This window comes from Haemaphysalis longicornis, unplaced genomic scaffold (genome assembly GCF_048455015.1).
Source record: "Haemaphysalis longicornis isolate Haplotype H1 unplaced genomic scaffold, Haemaphysalis longicornis Haplotype H1 scaffold_1, whole genome shotgun sequence".
NCBI lineage: Eukaryota > Metazoa > Arthropoda > Arachnida > Ixodida > Ixodidae > Haemaphysalis > Haemaphysalis longicornis.
The window spans coordinates 78,778,959-78,803,043 of record NW_027526203.1 but is presented as its reverse complement, the minus strand read 5'-3'; the positions used below and the strand labels follow the sequence as shown (position 1 = coordinate 78,803,043).

The 24,085-nt window shown below is 45.7% G+C and overlaps 1 protein-coding gene across 1 annotated transcript in view; it reads left to right on the top strand.

The window, feature by feature from the left end:
* Window positions 1-515: 515 nt before the first annotated feature.
* LOC144137572 (uncharacterized) overlaps window positions 516-24,085 on the top strand; it is a 51,563-nt gene continuing 27,993 nt past the window's right edge. Inside the window, exons 1-5 of the mRNA XM_077669532.1 lie at window positions 516-1,509; window positions 7,745-7,959; window positions 12,731-12,842; window positions 16,078-16,162; window positions 23,341-23,423. Of these exons, the coding sequence (XP_077525658.1) occupies window positions 1,200-1,509; window positions 7,745-7,959; window positions 12,731-12,842; window positions 16,078-16,162; window positions 23,341-23,423 (805 nt within the window). The 5' untranslated portion in view covers window positions 516-1,199. The remainder of the gene's footprint in view (window positions 1,510-7,744; window positions 7,960-12,730; window positions 12,843-16,077; window positions 16,163-23,340; window positions 23,424-24,085) is intronic.

Sequence of the window (24,085 nt, the reverse complement as noted above, 5' to 3'; positions counted from 1 at the left end):
CTGCATAAAGGCCATATTGCTTTTCGCGTAGACTTTCAAACCACGTTTCTGTCGATTTACTCTTCCATAATTGGATATCTTCTTGTGATTTGTGCATAGCTTCACTGGCTCATCTACCGCTCTTTTTGAAACTGTCACTTATTTGGCTTAAGCACAGTTCTTGCCGGTACCAAAATATTCTGCAGTGGCCAACCTGAAAAGGAGCAAACACTTGCATTCCCGACGAAACACAAGCGAGAGTGATTGATCGGGAGGAAAACTTGGGATTATCTGTACAGTGACGGCTCACGCTCGGCTTCTCCTCTCAAGCCTAACGCCAGTGGCGCGTGCTAGACGCGCCACATGTGCCTCAAATGCATGCCAGGGGCAGCCCCCCGCCGTAAACAAGCACCGCCACCGCCGTGTAAGCTGCCTCCGCCGCCGACGTTACTTTTCCCGGAGGCGCATCTCTTTTTCACTGCTTCTGCCAATAAGGAAACTCACGGCGGAATACATGCACCACTAAACGGGAAAAAAGCGGAAGGCTGCGGACAAGACCGTACAGTCGTCAACGAGCCTTCTGCTATCACAACTGGGCAGAAGCATTGTTCTGATGTGTTGTAATGCACTTTGCTTTTCTGTTTCGGAAAGGGCATGGGCGGAAAATGCGGCAGCTGCTGCGTTTTGAACAACCACATCTTCATCCGCCATTTTTAACTCCAGTTCTTGAGTATTAAAACTTATATTGGGCCGTGCCGATTCACAACACCATTCAGTAGGTGTCGCGTATTTCTTCATGTAGCCTTCTTAGATTTCCTTTGCTCCCCAGACGTCGGTCTAGTTTTCTTGCATGTTTAAAATATATGGACTCAGAAGTGAGAATTCTCAGACGTATGAACTCATTCTCATTTTACCCCACGTGTCAGGTGCATGCGTGACGTCAGATATTGCATTGTCCAATGCGAAGGCGGATTATCCCGCCGTACTCGTCCCGACCTGCGGAGAGGGTGGTTGCGGCTGCAGGAGGGCTGACTGGCCCTCCACTTCAACGAGCTACGAGTCGGTGCACCTCTCAACTCATGGGATTATTCAGACAGTGTCTTGGCGGCATTTTTCAGCTGTATCTTCGTTCGAACCACTTTTTTGTGCACCTGGACTCATAGGTTATACGGGCGGTGTAGAGAAGATATTATCTGAGCAACTGTATATGTGGTGTCAGCATGGGAGCAATACCTTTGCTCGGTTTTTTCCCCGCATATCTGCTTTTTGTTGCAATTTTGTGCTGGTCGTCAGTTGTTTGCACGACTATGATCGGTTCCAACGCTAGTGCGTTGCCCGGCGTCGAGAACATGGAACCACCACCGAAAAATCTCGCCGCATCCGTTCGGCAGTGGGCGGGCGGCCTCATCCACAACATGCCACCGTGGGTCACGCAGCGGTTTCTTGAAGCCCCGGTGTCTGCAGAGTGCTCCTTAGGACTGCTGAAGATGATTCGTGGATTTTCCGAACTGGAACCATGGGCCCTGCGCAGTGAGTTACCCGAGAAGTGCCGTTACTCTCTTAAAAACTAAAATGATCATGGAATGCATGCTAGCCCTGTGACCTAATACTCATCCACGCTGTTTGATCGCTCTCGCTAAACTTCCACGACCAGCTTGGGTTAATAATCAACAAATATCCCATCAGCAATAGTCTCGTCCTGCGGGAAGAGAACGCTGCTACCTGCGCACTGCTTTTAACAATTCAATAGCAGCCTGCCCTGTCCCGGAACACCCTATGCATGGCTTGCCCATGACATCATCACAGCTGTTTCGTGTGACCCACTTGCAGCTTTTTCGGCGCTCCCAGAGATAATAGCTTCAGATAAGTGTGCAGCATTTCGCCATGCTTATGGGTCAGAAACATGACAGCTTAGCCGATGACAGTACAAGCCATCTATATTTATGGCAAAAGTGCGTCCCTTCCTACCGCTGTAGATTCTATATTAAATAAGCCTAACGTTGCATCCTTGTGAGGAATATGGATACACATTTAAATGTGCATTGCATTACGCGGTGTTCAAGGGACTCTGCAACACTTTCGACAAACGCTTACACTCTTTCCTTCCGGTCTGGAAGCCCTGTGAAAGTTTTAGTTGATGCCAGCACGAAGCGGTAATGCGGGATTTGCTAGTCGCATCAGATGCGTCTTCCGCTTCTTCTAGTTTGATTTTTGTGGCGTTTTTTGAAAGTGGTTTTCTAATGCGTTTATTGTTAGGACTGAAAGGAAGCTCGCCAATTGCCACTAGATCGCTTTAATGACGTAATTCAAGCTCTCGATAAAAGCGAATACCAGGAAAGACAGAAAAGTATTTTGAGCAAGTTTCTAAGTTATCTGAAGGCCATAGATCAGTAATTTTAGGCTGAGGCACTACGTGACCCCGTATTCTTAGTGCTGGATGTGTTGGATGATAACAGCCTGAAAGCCTTTAAAATTAAAAAAAAAACATGAAAAAAAAGTGTTGCAGGGTTCACTTAATTTCGGGAGGAATTGACCTTCGCTTGGAGTAGCCAACCTGGATTCCAGGCGAGGAGCAGCCGAAAGGCGGCGCCACAGCATCAGAATGCGCCTTCTCGGCTTTACACCAGGCCAACTGTACAACTTCCCAATATACCTTTCGTTGTCACATCCAAGCCGACATATTTTCTTGGTTAGTGGCCAGACGTGAAGCTGAGACTTTGCTCGTACCTACGTTTCTGGGGAAGGACTTGGCGTTTTCTTTCACCACTCACCCATGTGAAAAAAGACGTAAGGTGCGAGAAGCAACTAAGGACTCCGACGTGTTCTCATCCAGTTCGCGACAAGAGACCGCGGCCTGAGCAGGGGCACTCTAGTCCAGAAACTCATCCGCCATGGGTACGCTCCCGCACGCGCCCCCCTAAATTATTAGACAACATTCACAGTACTGCTGTCGGCTTTCTAACATTGCTGGCTAATTTATGAACCTGGCACCGCACGGGGCCTTTCTAAGTAATGTTAATTCCGCGGAGTGGCGATACCACTGATCTTGCGCTCTATACTGAAGCGGCTATCTCCGAGTGTGAGATGTGGTAACGTAAAGGGTAGAAAAGTCAAAAGGTGGCTGTCAGTACCTTCAATTAGAAAACACGTGAAAAAAATGGCAGCATCTTCACTCTGTGGATGATGGCGAGGGTTCAGAGTACGGGTACTCGAAATGACATCCGATTTGCGCCCCGACCGTCATTCGATTTGAGCCGTGAGTTGCACCTTTATTATTCCCTAAATGAAACTACAATTCACGGCTCAAATCGAATTTCGCTTGATGTTCGCCTGATGGTGGTGTGCGCACGGATGGACGCGGACGGACACTGGGCGGTCCTAAGGTACTTCGCTCCTAAAACCGAAGTAAGTGGCACGTGAAACAATATGAAAAAGTGGACCTGATTTCAACCAATATTGATCATCCCTGACTTCAGATTATCGACAACATTCAATGATATCACAAACACGAGAGGAGAGAAGGAATCCACAGCCCTTATACACTGGGAAGATGGACGCCGGCGAAGTTGTAGCTGAGCTGGGGTTCGCTACGGGCGGATTTTGCTCTAGTAACTTTTCATATTATCGTTATTGGCTCACGTAGGCGTTGCAAGCTGGCAAGGTGCTTTCATCGGGAAGGAATTCACCGCTAGCCGACAAGGCGAAACCTGAGGCATGCAATGGTAGCATTTGCACTTTCAGCGGTAGCGGCTTTCAGTTGTCTTTACGCCCATTTACGCTTCTGTGCACACCGACGCTCCTTGAATTTCCGCTCTTCTTCCTGCGAGCGAATGGCACGCTTCCATCCCCTAGTGATTTAAATGTGTAACTGCTGATAACGGTCCTAGGGCCTTTATGAGCCGATTGCGCAAGTTGTGAAACAGGGAATGGGTGGTGGCGAAGGGTTTAATACTTGTGAAAGAGGCGTCGGTGGCGTCGCGGAGGAGGTAAAGAGCGGTGGCGTGTAGATCGTGGCCTAGGGAAGAGAAACACGAAATCTGAGCCATGTACAGCTTCGCTGTATATACCCATCAGTCGAACATTCGCCAACACTAGCCTAGTTGAGGCAGTGGCGGCAGATTTTATGGCTGCCGCATCCGTGTCTGCACTCCCAATTCGAGTCAATGGATCAACTGGCAACGCAAAAGCCACGGCAGTAAAGCTTGGCGGGGCAAACTACCCTGCACCAGCAGTTGCAAAAATTCGCACTCCTCCAAAAACTGCCACAACAGCATCATAAAATGCCCCCACTGCAGCTTCCAATTAGCTGCATTCTCTCGGTAATGTCCAGAATAAAAAATTGGCGGCCGCACTTATTCGGGCTTGTCTGCAAATGTCCAAAGACCAGAGTTTTTTTCAGCCCCTGCAACGTAACCTTACCACCCATTCTTTTTTCCCTTTCCCACCCTCACACCGTTCCTTCTCCTCTTCCTTTTCCAGAATTAATTTAAACCTAAGTTTTCTGAAATTGAATAACTTTTTTCCCGTTATGAAGCCCCGTGTGTTGGGATTTATAGCTTTTCTTTTGCTTTTAAGAGCTCCAGGCGACGGACTTTTCAGTGTGTCCTTTTACATCGGCTCTCTTTGGCGCAAATTTGACGCGTTTTTATTTCAACGCGAAAATAGAATCCCACATTTATTCCTGTTAAATAAAGTCAAGTAGTCTCATTTGTGCGCCTATGTATTGCGTTTAATATGTTAAATGTTTTTTTTTTGTGCTGAACAATGTCGCCATTTATGAGGCATGGCACCAATTTTTCTACGGTGTAAAAGTCGTGAATATATGTATTTCTGGTAGAATCATTCCATCCACTTATGGCCGGGCACCTGATTGAGGTGACGGCCAGACAGAGAGACATGGGACATTTTCGAGGTTAAGCAGTCCATTAACGGCTATCGTCTTTTGAGTGTTCGAGATATATAGACCACTTACCGGCGTTGCCGGCGACAACCTTCTCTGTATTTCACACTATGAGTACGTTAATATAAATCGCCTATGAGATTCTTACTGCATCGCCACCACTGGCGTGCGCGGTGGGGGGGGGGGGGGGGGGCGGGTCGGTGGGGGCGAGGGGCATGGGCCCCCACCACGATATTTTTGGGGTGGGGAGTGATTTTCAAGGCTGGAGTAACCACGAGCCATATTTGTTCTGCGTGTTCTTTTGTTGTTTTATGTTTTCTTTATTATCAATTGTCTTATATGGTAGTTTTTATTTGTTAATATCTTTTCCAGTCTTTATGCACTCCCCCCCCCCCTTATTTTCCCCATTTCTATGTGCCCTCCACCTTCGCCCCCAAAGAAAATCCTGCGTAAGCTACTTATCATCACTGGTAATTTGCCCAAGTCGGTATGGAACACTCGATATGGAATCAGTGACTCGGTGATGAGCTTCTGTTCGATGTTCACGGGTGAAACTGTCATGGTAACCGGCCACTCCTCCTAACTATGTGTGCGGCGCTCTGTTGAAGTCGCAGTCAAATGAGAATTCATGAAACGTCCCGAGCTACTGACAATAGCCGCGATTGTTACTGGACAGTACACTTGAGTGGGTATGCAATAAATGTGGGTACATATTGCCGCGAAATATACCTTGTGTTTTGTTTACATTGTGTTCTGTCGCCAGAGTCTGGACGCGGCCAGCAGTCTTATCTAAGTTAGATTCGAAGCGCGCGTTTCCGCCTCTTTCTTTGTATGCCGCGCAGAGTAGTTAATTTGATAGGAAGATTGCATCATCCTATCGTACTTGGAAAAGAATAGTTGTCATTGGTCCCCAATGTTCTATATCTCAATCGATGGTTTTTAAAGGATTGACACCGAAAGATAAATGCTCGCAGGACAAACACCGCGCCATTCGATTTTCCGACACTCGCATGCGCAGGCCACTTTGTTGACTTCTCCTTCACCGCTTGTGTTTTTTTTTTTCAGTTCCCAGCAGGGCACAAGTTCTCTCCAATAAACCTTTGTTCCTTGAAGAAAGCAACTGTCGTATTTGTCTACGTGGCATTATAATGGGGTATGAGCACCCAGATGCTAAGGACATCTCAGCCGGGGAAATTCTCGCTAGTATTGTAGTCAGGCCGACGACGCCTACGCCTGATTTTATCACAAGGGGACGTGCAAAGCTGTCGCCCTAAAATCACACTAAATTCATGAGTTATTTCTGCCTGTGGAGGTGGATGAACGGTGAAGCTTTTAGCACGAGACGTAAAGGTGAGACAGAACTTTTGCGAAAGGGAGTAGAAAAGTTTGTTTAACCTGAAGGCTGAATGGTGCCTATTGATAGCTATTCTCAAAATGCAGCTCACAGGCAGGCAACAAGTGCCTGTGCACTGTGGTCCCAGCGCAGATTCTGTTTTTCAGTCTAGCCGCATGCTCGCCATTCACCAAATTGGCATATTTTATCAAACTACATTGGTCGTTCTGAGTTCTGGTGAAGCACACCTGCGGTGATTTCTTAAAGGCAAAGTCATTTCATTGTAACCGCATATGAACTCTACTAAGACGGAGGGGTTCACCCGGGCTTATGTACAATGATTTCGATTTGCAACGGGACTGAAAGCTCTCCTAGGTGAATACTTTTCATAATGAAAAGCAAGAAACAGTGCAACTTTAGAAGAACTTGTAAAAAAAGCCTGGGTAGCATCGCTTATTGCCTGTTTGGGCGTTCTTGTCTGGTCAAGTTGCAGGTTTTGTCGTTTTTATTAGTATCTCAATTTCCCCGTCTGGAGTAGGCACTAGAGTGTAAACGCCATAACTATGTCGTATCAATTTAAAAACTGACTGCGGCGAATAAAGGAAAGTGAACAGCTCACTACGCTTATCGGACACCACCGATCTGCCCATTGCACAGTGGAAAATTTACGGGTTCTCCGGAAAGAAAACCGTTAACCTAGCGACTTGAACATTCATTTGAAGAACTGAATCAGTAAGGAATTGACTACAGTGTAGTTGTATTGTAACCACTGCGGCGGCTCGTTGTATGAGGAAGGAAGCAAACTTCACATATGCCAAGCGCAATAAGCCCGGAACGCCGTACTGGGAAGTTCTACCGACGGCGTCTGCCGCTGTGTTCATCATCAGCAGCTGCGTGGCTGGGCTTGGACCAGCCAGCCTTGCTTTCCAGGGTGTTACAGTGGGGAAGGAGGAGTGAGTCAACGTTGGCTCCCAATGGCAGACCCATCACGTGTGGTAGGTTTGGGGGCACCCGGTGAAGAACGAGCAAGTGGGTGCCATGTAGGTTTCGGAAGCCGTGTACCATATTGTGGGTGGGTAATGTTTAAGCAGTGTCCGTAGGAAAACGATTGAAAGCCGCCTTATGGGTGTAAGATGTGCGAAGCATGCGCAAAAGACGTCCAGCCGTTCAGCACTCGGCGATTGGTTCGCTATCCTGCCGATGCAGTTGTTTCTGCCATAGGATCGCACAAAAAACACCATTTTTTGTTGTAAGGTTCTTTGGAACGATGCAAAACGTAAACGGTGAAAATACCTTGCCCTTAATTTCATCTAAAACCATTAACTTAGGGTTTTGCGAGTAAAACCGTCATCCGGTTTTACCACAGTGCAGGAATAACAACAACCAATCTCCACCTAACCTCCCTGCTTGACCCCTTAATTTCATCTAAATTCATTAACTTAGGGTTTTACGAGTAAAACGGTCATCCGGTTTTACCACAGTGCGGGAATAACAACAACCAAGCTCCTCCTAACCTCCCTGCTTCACCGCAGTGGCCGACTCTACAGGCAAGGTGCCGAGCGGTGTGTTCACCGGCACGACCACTGAGCTTGGTTCTTACGATGAGTGCCTCCAGACTGTGGTGAGGGATCAGCGTTCGGCTCGCGAAGTGGTGAGGGCCCAGTACTGCAGCCTGTACCTGCGCTTCCCCAACGACTCCTCCATCGACAAGCTTCTGCTGCCGGCTTTCCTGATGACGCACCCAAACGTATGAGCCACAGTTCTCCATCTAAACATTAAAAGGCAGTGAAAATCGCATTTCTTTGTATACGAACGGCGAATACTGCTTACCGTGTATTCGCCGCTAAATTTGGTTATCTCATCATCATTACTGCTGCGGTTGTAAGAGAGGCTTTGTTTCCGTGAAGTTATCGTAAAATACTTATCATTTTCCATTGATTTCGCGAAACTACTGCTTCACGAGCCCATGCCATGGCGTAGGTGCACGCATTATGAACAAAACGATAAACTATGCGCTGCAGTAGAAACAGGCACGAAGTGCAGCGGAATGAAATAATTAAATTGAGCTCAACATACAACATTCTGTTCATTATTGATCGCACACGACGATGATCAAGTGATGTTGGCCAACTGTACTGGGGCATTGATTTGCGCTGTACGAGAAGCAAAAAACAAAAACATAACAAACAGTTTATCAGAAGAACGCACTTTTTATGTATAGCGAACAGAAATGTCTGTTTTAATTTAGAAATAAAAAATAAAGGAAGCTCATTCTAACGCGTAAGACTTGAAGGTAGCGAACCTGTGCGCAACCTTCACGACCATCACGAAGGTTTAAGTCCACGCTTGCATCCGATTTGCTTCTTCTTCGCTGCTGAAACGACCTTTACCTCACCATTGTTGCAACCAGTGTGAGCTTCTTTCATTTTTTCATTGTGATAATTTTCGAACATCCCCTTGGAGGGGCGTGCACTATCTCGTACCGAGCAAGTATTGCCAAGATTACTGTGAAATCTGAAGTTTTTTTTTTTTTTTTTTTTTTTGTGGGGGGGGGGGGGGGGGGGGGGTAGCAATTTTGGAAAATCTCCTTAGGGTGTACTTCGCTTGACGAACATGCACCGGGGACCCTGGGCGGTCATCACGAAGCACGCACACACCAGCGCAAGACATTTTCTTGGTTTTGTTAACTGCCGGGCGCCGCTCACGAGCGTGCACTCGGCAATTTTTGGGTATTTTTAACTGCGGACACGAGAAATTACGATTTACCCGCCGCGTTGGCTCAGTGGCTAAGGCGTTGCGCTGCTGAGCACGAGGTCGCGGGTTCGATTCCCGGCCGCGGCGGCCGCTTTTCTGATGAAGGCGAAAAGCAAAAACGCCCGTGTGTACGAGATTTCGGCGCACGATAAAGATCCCCAGGTGGTCAAAATTAATCCGGAGCCCTCCACTACGGCGCGCCTCATCGCCTGCGTTGCGTCGGCGCGTTAAACCCTACAATCAATCAATCAATCAATCAATCAAAAATTACGATTTCCTAAACAGCTTCGCTCTTAAAAACGTGGTATTATAAATGCTAGGGAAAAAAAAAAAAAACTTGCGAGAATAAAGTGCACCACCCAAGTTTCTGCTGTTCCTACCCAGCGTAAGTAATAACCAAATGTCGTTTTAAGGTGCTGCGCCAGCCGGGACATTTTTAAAGAAAAATGAATTTTGAGCTAACTATACCCTATCCTAACCCCGTTTGTATGAGGAAAAAATACAGCTTAGAGCTTCATAGTAGGTTAATATGGTAGTGCGTTTGCGATTGTCATATAGTGCGACAAACAGAGGGACGGGCAGAGTAACGTAGGTACCAAACGATAGACGGCATTAAAGGTATGCGAAAACTTAGTCGTCTCCATATGCTGGCTCCGGAAATAGAGTAATATTTGTGTAGTAGGATAGTAGGAGTTGATGGCGGAGAACAGCAGTAGTCGCACCAACTGCAAACTGGGCGAATGTTTTCGCATTTTCATTCTGGTTCAGTTTTGTTGCATCAGAATTCACTTACTGTGGAACACGATGGAAGGATTTTTATAACTGCATGAGGCGCAGTACTGGGCGACAGCAATTTAGATTATTTGGAGCCGAAAAGCCAAGTACTGATTGATTGTAGGGTTTAACGCGCTGACGCGACGCAGGCGATTAGGCGCGCCGTAGTGGACGGCTCCGGATTAATTTTGACCACATGGGGATCTTTAACGTGTGCCAAAATCTCGTACACACGGGCATTTTTGCTTTTCGCCTCCATCAGAAAAGCGACCACCGCGGCCGGGAATCGAACCTGCGATCTCGTGCTCAGAAGCGCAACGCACTGAGGCATCACGGGGGGTAAAAAAAAAAGCCAAGTACTAGACACCACGCACAGCAGTGCCCTCTATGATGCTCAGAAAAGAAATGAAACGGGCAAGGAATGTAGCAACCCTACGCCCTTTGTGACGGTTATTCAAGCAGCCGTATATCCCCATTACACGCCCGTTTAAGAAACCCGGGGTAAATCATGTCTGGGGTAAAACAAGCCATTAGGCCTAACACCTGTTTCTAAGATTCCATGTTGGGCACAGTAAGCACTGTACGGTTACCTCCGTTATGTTTTGCGAAAGCCACGGACAGGTTGCGAGGAATTTAGCGGGAACGGCGTTCCTATCCCTGCCACAATGCTAAATCAGTCATTCAGGATTTCGCTTTAGATTTGTTGTTTCTTTGTGTAGCACATTTTGGGGTCATGGTTAGGTGCTGCATTCATTTCGTGTAGCTTGACAGCAATGTAGTGTCGTTTTATGCATTATGTTAGTTATTGGGAACTACAAGTAATATTTTATCCCCGAATATTTGCAACACAATATTTATCGCATCTCTTCCTAATCAAACCGTATTCTGCCAAACCACAAGTTATTAACGCTATGTTCTAAATGACTAACACAAATGCTTCACGAGTGAAGCTATTCTGAATTCCCCTCAGCGATGCATGCTATAGTTAGGGTTTTTAAACTTTGCCCTCCAGGACGTAGGATTAAGAATTCTCTACTGGCTTACATGGAAAACAGCATTGTAGTTTTCGACCATCGTAAAGCTGGCAGAGTTATATGCCTGGTATTATGTCAGATAGGTTTCTTGTCGGGAAGCAATTAAGCCGTTGTCAAACTGTAGGATTTCAAGTAGCGCTGCACACGGGCGCCGTAGAAAATAGGAGGAGGAGGAGGTAGCCTTTATTGTGGCAGGAAGACTCTACGTCAAGTGGGGGAAGGGGAAGTAGAAGGGGTGGGGGGGTTTGTAACTTGGGACATCTTAAATGCGTACAGTTCGACCCAAAACAGGTGGGCTCCTTAAGAATGCTGAAGAGGCTGCGTGGGGTGAGGAGAGCAGGCTCACGACTCTAGACTGCTCGCGCTAGACCGCTTTTTAGGGAAAAGTGTGCAATTAAAGCCAGCATGGAGGGTTCCAGTGTACGAGGGTCGATGTAAAGAGAGGCTGTATTTGGAGGAGGCTTGAAGGGAGCGGAGGCAGGGCGGATAAAAAGCCGGTTGGAGTCAGGGCCTTGAGGCGGTCTTTTTTTTTCCTTTTTGTAACGTAGAAGCTGTATCGCTGGTGGTAATGTCTCAGTAGGTGGAGGAGCCAAGTCGGGTAGCAGCGGAGGACTAGAGGTTATACACTCCCGCGCAGCCGAGTGGGCTGCCTGGTTCTCCGGTGATGACCCCTCATGTCCAGGTGACCAGTCGATGCGAACATGAATGCCGCTAGATTTCAGGATGGAGATCTGATGAATGGTTTTGTTGGCGATGGTATTGGTCGACGTAGGACATTTTAGAGTCTGTAGGGCTTCGAAAGAGTCTGTCAGGATGCGTATCTGGGAAGGCACGGAGGAGTCAAAGTCAAACATGAGGTAGTCTATGGCTTGAACAATAGCATGGAGTTCTGCTTCGAGGATGGTAGCACATGGAATATTAAGGGATCGTTTGCCTTGGATGGAAGGGAGGTCAGGAGAAGCCCATGCGGTGCCAACTAGCGGAGGAGAAATGCTCGCGTCGGTGTAAATGTCGATTTCGTTGGGGAGTTTACGGTTTCGGAGAGCGTTGATGCGGGCAGCGCGGACGGGGCGGGCGTTGCGCGGGACGGGATGGGTGGCCGTAGAGTCCGTGACAGAAGGGCGGCTCCAGGGAGCGAGAGGCGATGGGATGTCGGGGGGTTCAGGCGGCTTGAAATTATCCCAGGCGATGATAGAGACACCTTGATGAGTTAATGTGCGCTTATGAAGGGATTGATTCACTTGCTCTTTAATTATATTTTCCAGTGGGGAAAGAGCAACTGCAGCTTGCAAGTTCTCCAGACGTAGAAAATAAAAACGGATCACATTATCCCCATACCATGGATAAACTTTTTCAGATAACTATAAAAGCGTCCATACGCCAAGCAATAAAAATACACTACAATTTCATGTCTATTGTTTTAAATTTTGAGAAACAGGGCGGAATTTATCTCATGGAGCTTGCGAGCGCAGCTGCACTTGCGGAGACAGCCACAGCAGATATGCGAAGGCAAAAAAGTAGTCGTCTCGTTTCATTTTAAGAGGGTGCTCAATCAGAGCTTGAACGTGGCCTCGCTTGCAAAGGACCAAGATTATTTTCCAAAGTCTAAGGAAATGAAGCACACACGGGGCTGCATCTCTGGTGTACCGCCGTAGTATTTCACGGTGCTGCAGCTCCAGTAACCGGCTCTGAAAGAAGCAGCATCTACTCGTTCCAGCCCAAAAGCAGTGTCCGCGACAATTCCGGTTAAAATGACCACCAAAGAGGAATCAGATTCTGTGCTTTAGCACTACATTCTAACCCCTGCTTGCATTCGCGGTTTCACAGTGGGTTCGTGTGGCCCCTCTACCTCTCAGACACGACAGTTTTACCCCCATTCAACTTACGGGGAACACTCGCTGTGAATACCCCACGCAGTATCGAAACAAAGGAGAGCTGCTTCTCTTCCGTTCGCAGATGAGTACTGTCCTGAAGTACCGCCACGAGCCATGGCTTCCAGGCCTTCGCTGGGGCATCTGCGTCGTCTCGGATTGCAGCCAGCAAGAGTTACAAATGGTCGCCGAAGCACGTACGTTTTTTATGCTTTGGAAGATAGCAAATTGAGCCTTTTGGGGGAGCAACCAGACGCGTTGTTTACTTTGAAGATCGCTTTGATACAGTAATTTTATTTGACTAGCCCAAGTAAGCCTGTAGAGGCTAGAGGCACAGTGCACCTAAGAAAAGGGACGGAATACATGTAGAGACACGGACGCATGGCTGCATGTGTCCAGTTTGAAGTTAACCGTTACGCAAAAAAAAGCCAATATACCAACTTGCCCGTGACTCTACGCTCTTCTATGGCCCAAAGAAATGGGTTAACCGAACACCTCAGCACGTCCATCCTGAATGTGTTGTCCATGTATGTTGAAGTTGAGTATAAGACTTTAGGCAAACCCTCTTTTACGTTACGTTAGTGCACAATACAGCAATGCCGAAAATAACGCAGATGGCTCCACTCGAGCTTGTGTATAGGGTAGAGAGCCGACCACGACGGTCGACGCAATGCCACGGCCATGTATACGGTGACGACTTCAAGGTAGACGACAGAGGATTGCTGAAACGTGCGAAAAAGACCCGTCAGCTTACTCGCGTATGTACTACGGACCTGTAGTTCGCGAATAGGGTACGCTATAATCCTCGACCGAAAGGATTCCGGTACTATTTTGGAGATTAAGTGTGGATTGTGACCATACTTCAACGGCACCGCCTCATTAAAAATTTCGGCAATAATACTTCGTACCACACGGCATTCAACGACGGGTTGATCAACTTCCCCAGGAAGTCGTTCCCGACGGTGACTTCGAGAGGCACGACGACGCACACACCTTGAGGTCAACCATGATATTCGTCGCCTCAAGCCATACTATATATGAGAAGCTTTCTTTTGTTTGCTTACCTATTTTCATCATCGTTATGGTGAACTGGTACAAGTTTAAGAATATCGCGGACTATGCTCTGTGAATTATTTTGCTTGTGTTTTCTTCCAAGCGCCTAGCTGCGCAGGGTCACCATTGCATCTCTTCAAAACGGCACGTTCGTTCGTTCTTTACAACATGGGGCAGCGCCTGATGTTGTTATGCAGGGAGAGAGCCTATACTCGGGCGTATTTGCGGCCAATATTCTTTAACGCAAATATGGGCGAGGGGCAGCAAAAATTAACCTTTGCGATTTTTTCCTGGGGTGGGCGGGGGGAACGGGGTACCGGAATTTGGGAATGCGCGCCTTCGTATGAAACCACAGTTTCGGAGACTTAAATGGCGGTGGTCGTAAATAAATGAACCACGGGGGTGCGCACGAGGGGGGCTGACGGGGGTGGGCTTCTCTCTCCCCCTTTCCCGCAAAAAATATTTTAAATCCTGGAGGGATAAAGTGAAGGCCACTAAATCTGCCTTTTATCAAATAATCACCACGAATAATTATTTTGTGTCGCAAGCTGCGCTCCAACCGCACGGGCCATCAAACCTCATGAGGCTCACTATAGGCATATTGCAATATCACTGGTGAAAGGTAACCAAACCATTCTAAAGCCGTGTATGGCACCACCCAGAAGATTTGGAAAAGACATTTCCTGCTTTGGTTTTAATTTTTGCATGTTATGGTCCCCCCCCCTGTGAAATCCTGACGCGCACCATAACTTCCAAATGCATGCGTAATTCTCATTGTGGTGCTAAGAGACCTGTATGTCTCTTACGCTGCGAAAACTCGTAGCGTGCTGGGCTTGTGTTTTAGGCCAGATGTTCCAAAGCGAACATATTTCGGGACATCGGTCGCCAGGTAAGAGTGTAGTTTGGCGTCGCTTTATTTCAGTCATTGCGAACTTCTAAATTTCTCTATTATGTTTCTGTGAATACCTATTGGAAACGTACCATACTCATGAATTGGTATGTTGAGGTGATGATGATTCATAATTGAATGCCGAACATTGCGTTGCTATAACGTAGACACGCAAGTATTCAATTGTTCTATCAAAGGGCACGTGCGATATGGACATAGCCTTTCCACAGTCAGCGTCAGTGTGCACTCGTCCCCCACAGTGGAAGAGAGAGGGAGAAGGTGCGAGGCTTCTGGACGTGGTTCGTCTCACGCCGCGCGCTACTCAGCCCCACAGCACTAGGCAGTGAAACATACCTTTAGAACTAGAAAAGTCAATGGTGCTTTGACCGTGTTCAGTGGACATAAGCCAAGCAACCGTTGTCTACGCTGCACCGTAGCTCTACAAACCGGATCACTGCTGATCATCGAAATCTTAACCCTTTCCGCCTTTGTGGTGTCAATTGACGCCATCAACTAAAAATTCCTCTAGCGCAAGAGTGCGAAACCAAAACTGCTTGTTCTTCAATCATGCGTACTGCGATAGATATCACTGTTGTTTCAGGTTAGTGCAGCTGGACGCTACAAAGAAGAAGCTTTGGGGAAGACGAACTTACGACATTGAGGCTTAAAATAATGGCGCTCTGAGTTTTATTCCCAAGCTTGTAAAACTATAAATACGTGCACTACGAAACTCATTTTCAGTTTGTAGGTTGATCTGGTCATTAGGCTTAGGAAAATATGCAAAAATGATGTCTCTGCTCAACACAAAACTTTTAATTGCCAGATGTCTTAATTAATTGCCTCAATAATAAATCTGTTAGTATTTGCAATTTAAGCCCCATTTTTTGTTTGTGGGTGTATGGAACCCGGAATTGTAGGAAAACACACAGAAAAAATGGTTTTGCTTGAAATGAAAAAAATCAGGGCTAAAAGGGCTTTTGAGCAAATTCTTGGGTCGTGAAGTTGTCTGGATAACTGTACAACAACATTGTGCGGCAGTGGCAGAATCATTCTATGTCACACATTCCAGCATGCTGTGATAATCGTAGTGACCGCAGAGGCCACCTGACCAGGAGTATTTATCAAGTCGTAGCGAACCCCCTGACTGTTGATGCCTGGGGATCTATTTCTTTCATGCACTCCCGATCAACACAAAACCATGAAACTATAAAATGCTCTCAATGAAACTCTAAAATACTTATCACAGAATCCTTCTAAAGCCTGTTCATAAAGGGCTCGAAAAAAATTCACGAAATATCTCCTAAAAAATGTATTGCAACATCATAGGCCACACACTCCGGGGATATTCTTTCATACTTGGCAGATGGGGCCGTTTGAAGTAGTTTCTATCACGCAACACTTCTAAGTGGCCTAAAGAGCACGAGTATGCCTCGGTAGATAGAGTTGCCATTGCCGGTGGTCCATTCTTTACTGAAACCTTTGCGTTCCAGTGCTCGGGGGTGCGGCACAGATCGAGGTGAAGTACTGCACGACGGGACTTTTGGCGGGCCTCACAACCTCTCAGATCGCAGTTACGTGAGTGTGATTTGCAGAGCATGGTTTTAGCGCCAAAAGTGTAGCGGAAGCGCAAACTCTCAATGACGCGCAAGTTTATGCATGCATGCACACGCACACAAATACACACGCAGAGTAATACCCACACAAACGTACATATCACCTCACTTGTACGCTTAGGTGAACGCATACCGGGGCAACACTGGAGGTGTCCCTCAAAAAAGCGCCGGGGAGACGTATTAGCAGTACGAGCAGCCGCAGCTGGGAGAATCAGTCACGTCACTCAGCTGCTTCTCCTTTAATATGCGATATCGTTCAGTGTTGGAACGTTTAGGAAGATATGCTCAGAAGCGGCATGCCTAGAAGACCGGTGTTTATTTGATTTTAGGAAGGGGGCGTTATATTTTGCTTGCACGGACTGAAAATTTTAATGTCGCTTGCAATCAGTATTTCTTTATTACAATCACTCTCTCGAGCACTGATCTGGAACTTAAATGGAGTCCAGGCAAATCCTGCCCATTGGTCATTTCATTCAATATAAGGTTGGGATGTACCGCAATAATTTCCCTGGCCCATTTCATTTCCTTCAATAAGACTCGACGGGGCATAACTGCTAATGAAATTCGGGAGCACTCGCAAAGCGTATCACATGCGGCCTCCTGATTAAACACACAAAGAATTAAGTGGACTGATATAAACTTGATATTGCGTTTTCGTATTCTCAAAGACAGTTTGCTCTGCGATTTCATTTACTGGCATGATTACACAGAGAAAGTCAGGAAGGCAAAAGGTTGTAGGAATAAGTTGGGAGGGCATGTTGACGGCTGGATTAGAAAATTATCCAAGGTAAGTGAGCAAAGGAATGACCAATAGCGTTGCACGGAGAGTAATTACACTAAAATAGATACCAGGTAGGTGTTCCGCCTGTTCGTTTTTAACTAACAGCTTGCCGTTATAAGCCGCTGAGGTTATTTAGTTAAGCGTGAATGGACACCCGCATTCTCACAAACCCCTGTAACTGTTCCTGAAGCTCGATTCTGAAGTTGAGGGCAGCGGTAGTGCCAACATTATGCTCAATAAATATTAAACTGCCACCCCGCTTACGTCTTACTCGTCTTTCACGATACTCATAACCCCTTCTATCCAGGGGCGTATTTGCAGATTCAAAGGGAAGGAAGTGATAGTGGGTGTGTGTAGGAAACGGTAACGCTGAAAAGCTTAAATGGCTACGCAAACAGTTCGTGCACCCCCCCCTCCCCCTTCCACGTTTTGCTTGCCAGCAAGCCGACCATTTGTTTCTTTCCGCCAAAGTGGCAAGCAGTTTACCATTAGGTACGCTGGCATACGTTGTAGTTTATTCAACTACCGTCAGAAGCTTCAATGACTCCATTGCTAAGGCTCACTACAGGGCAGGTTCAAGAGCTATGAAATTTGCGGACGTTTTTAAAAAAAAAAAACATTCGCCTGTTGATGTTTTAGGACAAACTTCGGGAAACCTGCAGCTAAGCCAACCTCTCTTTCTTTCAAGTGCTTGTGAGCTGGCCATTTGGAGCTAAAAAATAACACAAAATCCTAGGATATTTCAATAATCCGACTATAATAACTATGCTAATTTTAGGGGCATTACAGCGGGTTTCAGGAAACATATGCTCAATATAAATGATTTCAAGGAATAAAAGGCACGAAATTTCGTATTGTTGTTAGGTAGTGAGTCTAACTCATTTCAGTTACAGTCGAAGCACGCGGCGTTTGGTCCACCGAAAGAACTCGTGGGGCCGATAGGAGACTTCTTTGAATAAAGCAGGTGTTGGTGCAGTTCACACGTATAAAGGCTTAGAACAGTTTCATCCGGCATGGGCGGAAAAACATTTTTCCGCATGACCAAACCATCGTTTTTTATAGGGAAGGCCTTTTAGCCAGCCACACAGTGCGGGGAAGCTCGTCGAAAAATAACCCTACTCTTCCACTGAAGCACAATATCTACCAAATATTCAAAATCAACATCCGTGTAATAACTCTAGCTTTTCTGATATCTCAAAAATACAAGTGCAAAGACTCCAAGCTGAGTTGTTTGCCGAATAACGCATTTTCCGAAAGGGAAGGGCTGTCTTTTAAGCAGTAGTAACATTTGTTGTAATATCTAAAGAAATGACCCTTTGACGTATTTGTTATTTACTTAAGTTTTAAAGGTTGTTATCGTATCAACATGCAGCTGCACCTGGTCCTGTCGACAGATTCCTCCTCTCAGATGCCTGCCGAATACCGAAATCCAGGGACTTTTGTTTGGTTAAAACGATGCTCTAAGAAGCGTCTAGAAAGGCGTCAGCAGTTTTGTTCTATTTTCTTTATTTGCACGCGCTCCCAACCAATAAGATGAAGACCCTATTTTCATCTGCGAGCGAAAGGAAAATGTGAGGTAACGCGCAGGTAGGGAGGTAATGTCAAGAACTTTGGCGAATCACGGGGAAAGCAAACATAAGGAGGTCTCGATTTATTTGGGAAGCAAATAGCGCACAAAAGAGTCTAATGTGCTTGCAACAATAATAGAGATGAAACGGGAACCACAGTTTGCGTATTTCTGCTAGCCCATTGTGGCTTCCAGTTAAGTATATCCCAGTGTTACACAGCAGAGAAGCTGTGTAATGAAGTTAAATGCTGAATGTATGCTGGCTCAGTATATAGATTGTGTTTGAATTTCCGTGGTTCCGGAAGACGGGATCGGCAAGAGTTCTAATGGAGCAAGATGAGTAGTCATAACGCGGCCTACACGTCATCAAAGCAGAAACAGCCGTTATGCTCCGGACGCAAACTAGCCAGCCCGAGAACAATGTGTGCACACTGAAACATAATGGCCTAATTTGAACAAAAATAAATAACGGAAAACTTCGCTCTTTTTTTAAAGACAGGAAGCTTCGCATTGCTCGTGAAGTTGAGAATTGTACTGCCGTGATGCGCACTTTTCAAAAAAAACGGCGTCTATTTTTTCTCTGCAACTTATTGCATAGTGCCAGTACATCCCGAGCACAGACTAGGGCAGGATATGAGAAAACTAATTATAGCTATCTGAAACAAAACCTCCTATGTTGTGGGCAAGTAATCTGCAATATTGTTATAATTTATGTATTAGGTGGCCTTGTGAAGCCCGAAATTAACACGACCAACCGCAATCCCACTTTTTTAAACTGTTATCTTTTTTTTGTCTCCTTACGTTTCGCACGCATGACTATGTACGGGTGAACTATGCCGGCAAGTTTTTTGCAAAAAGAACTTCGTTTATTTGTGGTAAGGTTTGTCCTGCGGGGTGTGATCAAATTGTCGTGGCACGCTATTGCCACATCACGGCTGCTGTTGAAGAAATAAAAGCACTGTTTGCTGCCACCCGGGTTTTATGCCACATTGACACCAAGGAAGTTAGGTCCCTATTAAAAAACAAAATATATACTTCACACACTTGTCGCCCATTCAACTGCAGTAGTATTTTTAAACTAGCTAGGACCCGTAACTTGCAAATTTGTTTAGCTGATACGCCCATCATGCTCCGTGTTATCTCGTCTAGATTTTCTTAACTTCCCAATCACTTACAAGTACAAATTTGTGTTTTTACCTCTAGGCAACATATTCATGTGTACGGAAATGCAATATACCCATAAGCTTAAGCATTTTACAAGGTGTGAGCGTACGGAGGGTAAAAACTATTTTCTCAACTTCTAAGCACCGTCCTTACGTGAAAGTATACGCTCTTTCTGTGTCCGTCTGTGTGAGCACACCCTGCGCAAAATCCCTTCAAAAGAACGTTGCACCATTTGTCCCGACACCAAGCATCACTGAACTTCGTTATAAATGAGCATTCTTTAATTTTTTATTTCTTGAAATATATGTACGAATTTAATTAAACTTTCGTGTAGGTGAATTTCACTTAGAACGAATGCAAAATTTCAGGAGGGAGCTGTTACTAATGTATGTAGTACACACTAAACTATTTTACACCCTTTCAGCCAAAAAGGGTGTTGAGAGGCCTTTACACCCTTTTTCTTGAATCTCAACACCCTTTTCCCAGCTCTATACCCTTTTTGTGTAAATTTAGTACACACTAAACTTTTTTACACCCTTTAGCCAAAAAGGGTGTAGCCTAAGTGAAAAAGGGTGTTGGGAGGCCTTTACACCATTTTTCTTGAATCTCAACACCCTTTTCCTAGCTCTACACCCTTTTTGTGTGAATGCAGTACACACTAAACCTTTTTACATCCTTTTAGCCAAAAAGGGTGTAGCATAAGTGAAAAAAGGGTGTTGGGAGGCCTTTACACCCTTTTTCTTGAATCTCAACACCCTTTTTTTGTGTGAATAAAAGGGTGTTGATCAACTTCACCACCCTTTGTTTTTCTTAGGGTGTTGAAAGACGTGTGGAAAAGGTGTTCAGCTGTTCATTGAATAAGGGCATGCTTGGATGCATAACAGCACTCTAAAGAAGAAGACATCCCCTCATATACTCCTCTACGCGCAAGAAATTTTCAAACGCAAAAAAATAATTGCTCGTATGCTTGATCGCTCGTTTCCATATGCGGTGTACCTCATTCCCCAAGTTTACATTTATAGCTTTGGCACGTGAAACACCGATTTGAACCTTCAAAATTAAAAAGACTATAGTCGACTGCAACACGCTTAGCTTTCTGTAGGTTGTTGAAATGGTGTGAAATAGGTGTTCAGTTGCAAAAAAAGAACAGGGGTCGCAACAGAACAGGGTTGCAAAAAAAGAACAGGGTTGCAAAAAAAGCTGGGGTTGATCTAGTTTCTTCCGGTGCTGCTAAGTTTTGTTATGTTTGCTAAGCTTTGCAATCTTCTGGCTAAGCTAGGATGACCGCTGAGGGGTGAGGCCAAGTTTAACCAGATTTTACAAGGCAGTTCCAGTGTGCCCCCCGACCCCCACCTCCAGGGGATCCAAGGGGGAAACAAGCTAGGTCAGCCCTCAGCTATGCTGTTTCTCCAGGCTTGCACCACTATTGCAAGCTGTGCCAATTTTTTTTACCTTTTAGAAGCACCTTTGAAATGGTATAGCAAGAGTTGCTCATAAACGTACGCCCCTTGTGCTCACACACTAACAAGCTCGAAAGCCGACTTCACTGTTATAATACCGATCTGCGGAGGTGCACCCTTTACAGGTGCCGCAGTTCTTTTTCTTTGTATTTTTTGCTAACACCACCAAAACTAGCTCAAGCTTAAAGAGCTTCACTGGTAATAAATTATGCCACTTCATTTTGCTTTAAACATCGTAATATACAAAACACCCCCCGCTTGTAGAAAATGTCCAGTCCACCCGTGTAAACAGGTACAAAATGCCTCCAAAGTTGGAAGTCTCTTCGCCTTTTTTCTTAGTTGGCAATCTTTTCTTACAACCTTTTTCTTACACCCGTTATCTTTACGCCTTTTTTCTTAGTTTCGAACACCCTAATTTGTAGCTTTACACCCTTCAGGGAAAAGTGAGTTGAAATGATGAACACCCTTTTCAAGGGTGTCGAGGTGGCGGGGAAGATTTGTTTGGTGTTTAATAAAATTCTATAAGTTATAGAACGCAAAAACTAAACTACCCCCCTCGTGATTAAAACGGGTTTTGCGAATCCGCGTTTTGATTTGTATATTCTCATAGTAAAATCCATACTTCCGAAATTAGCGCTCAAATATCTACCTTTGCGACAAGCCCACCGACTCCAGCGGGAGGCTTTCCTCTTCTAGGTATAAAAGCAAGAAGAGCACATGTATTACAAAGTAAGTATGCTCTTCCTGTACCGCTTGCATACTGTTGGTTTTCTTGCTCAATTCATTTGGGTTCCACCTTTACCTTGTGCGTATTGACTCTTTGTGTTGAATGCTGCTCGCTCCGCTGATTCCCATTGCCACTGCATATACACATCCTCACACCTTAAAAAGAAGGTGTGAGGATGCTCAACACCTTTTTTAGGGTGTTGAGCATCCTCAACAGCCTTTTTAGGGGGTTTAGCTCAACACCCTTTTTTCATTTGTGCACCCTTTTTTTGCCAAAACTTCTTTTAAGGGTGTTAGCCATTGGAGAATATTTTTACACCCTCTTCGGCCAAAAAGGGTGTAAAAAAGTATAGTGTGTGGTAGTTTGTGTAGTAGTTGCCTCAAATGGGCTTGTGAAGTCCGATTTATATCATCACCGCTTGTCATGCTCAAGTGAGTGTGAACAAAATTAAGATTGCGTGTCGCGTGTTGAAAAATGTTTTGTGTGCTCCTAACGCACGCCTAAAAGTGGGATTATGAGGATTTCCCAAGCGGCTTAAGAGAACCTAATATGAAAATCACGCAGCGGGAGTGGCAGAACTGCTCATCATTCATCGCTGACTGCCCCTTTCTGCTTGGGCACAATTTTTCTAATCGCAACGTTCAGGTTGTGCTCCATCCCGTTCTTGTCTGAATGTTTGCGAGCCCCTGTGTTTCCTTAGGACCAATCTTTTACATTACCGAATGGTCTGATTGGATGTTTAAGGTGGATACTTTTGGGCAAGATAAGCAATGGTTGCCTTAAAACGCGCCACTGGGCAGAGGCGTCCAGAAAAAGAGCTATGCGGTGATATGTCGCTTCCTGTATCAAAATTTGAAGCGGGAAGCCTATTCACCTGTTCGTGGGCTATAGTTGGAAGCAATTGCAGGACTCATTGCTACATTTTAGTGCGATTCCAGTTGCGGAAGCGTTTATAAACCGCCAAAGTGGACCACGTGTACCCCATGAATACGAAAATGCTCGTTCAGCGAAGTGATTCTCTTAAAGGACGGTGAAGTGCTGAGAAAAACTTTTCCTTCTTGCTCACCTGTCGCTGCAGAGCACATATAGCTTTATCTTATCGTACTTTACATGTGCACGTGAAGGAACATGCGTACTCACTGGAAACAGTATGGGAAATGGTGTTTTTATTTGCATTTTTTCTGTTTTGCCTAATAAATTTGCTTGCATGAGCAGTGAGATTAAAGTCAAAACACGAGTTCATTCTTGATGCAGGCTTCCAGTCAGCATCGGCAGGTTAGCATGTACGTTGTTTTATTATTCAAATGCCTGGCCAATTGCTCTTTGGTATACTATAATATTTGTACAATGCCAAATCAGTATTGCGTGGCCGCTGACACTGTGAGCATTGGATTCACACTTACGCTGCCGTACAACCGCTGCTTACTGAATGCTCCCGCAGGGCCGTCTTCGGCGTTCTGCTTTTCCTCTTGGTGTCTGGTACCATTGTGGACCTCTACGCTAGCAACCATGGGAAAGCGAGCGGTGAGTGAATGGCTGCAGGGGAATTTGTGTGATACTAACAAAGCATGGAGACAATCATGTCGCGTAGGAATATTCTTTTGGTAACTCTCCAAATTGGGAGAATGGTCCGTTTGAAAATGCGGGGTGCTACACATGTGCTCTTGAGTTCTGTTTGCCGCTGCGAAAATGTATTTGCGACCGCAGGAAAGGGCGAGAACGCTCGCTTTTGCGAAGATTCGAACCCACCGAAAGGGCACCAATGGCCAGAACCACACAGAGGTAGCCTGCGCTAAATAGCGTCAAATATTCATTATGGAACGACTTCCAGGATACCAATCCGAAGCCAGCTCTTTAGTATGCCTTATAGCCAAGCTGTTGCTCCGACGTGTTTAACTTAAATTTCAATTTAAAAAAGACATGGTGTTGTAAATTCTTGCGCCCTTGTCTGCTATCCCTGGCAATATTGATATGGTCATGATGCCAGCTCAAGCAGAATCCACACAACGGAGCGTGCATAATACAACTAGAAAGTGCAAAAGAAGAACCTTGGGAGTTGTATTTAAATAGTTGACTTTTCAGGGGAAGCACTAATGCTTTGCCGATGAATGTGAGACTTCTGGTGTAACTTATATAAAAAGAAATGGAGTGAGCCTTGTCGAAGGGCCGCTGAAGTGAGCGATGAA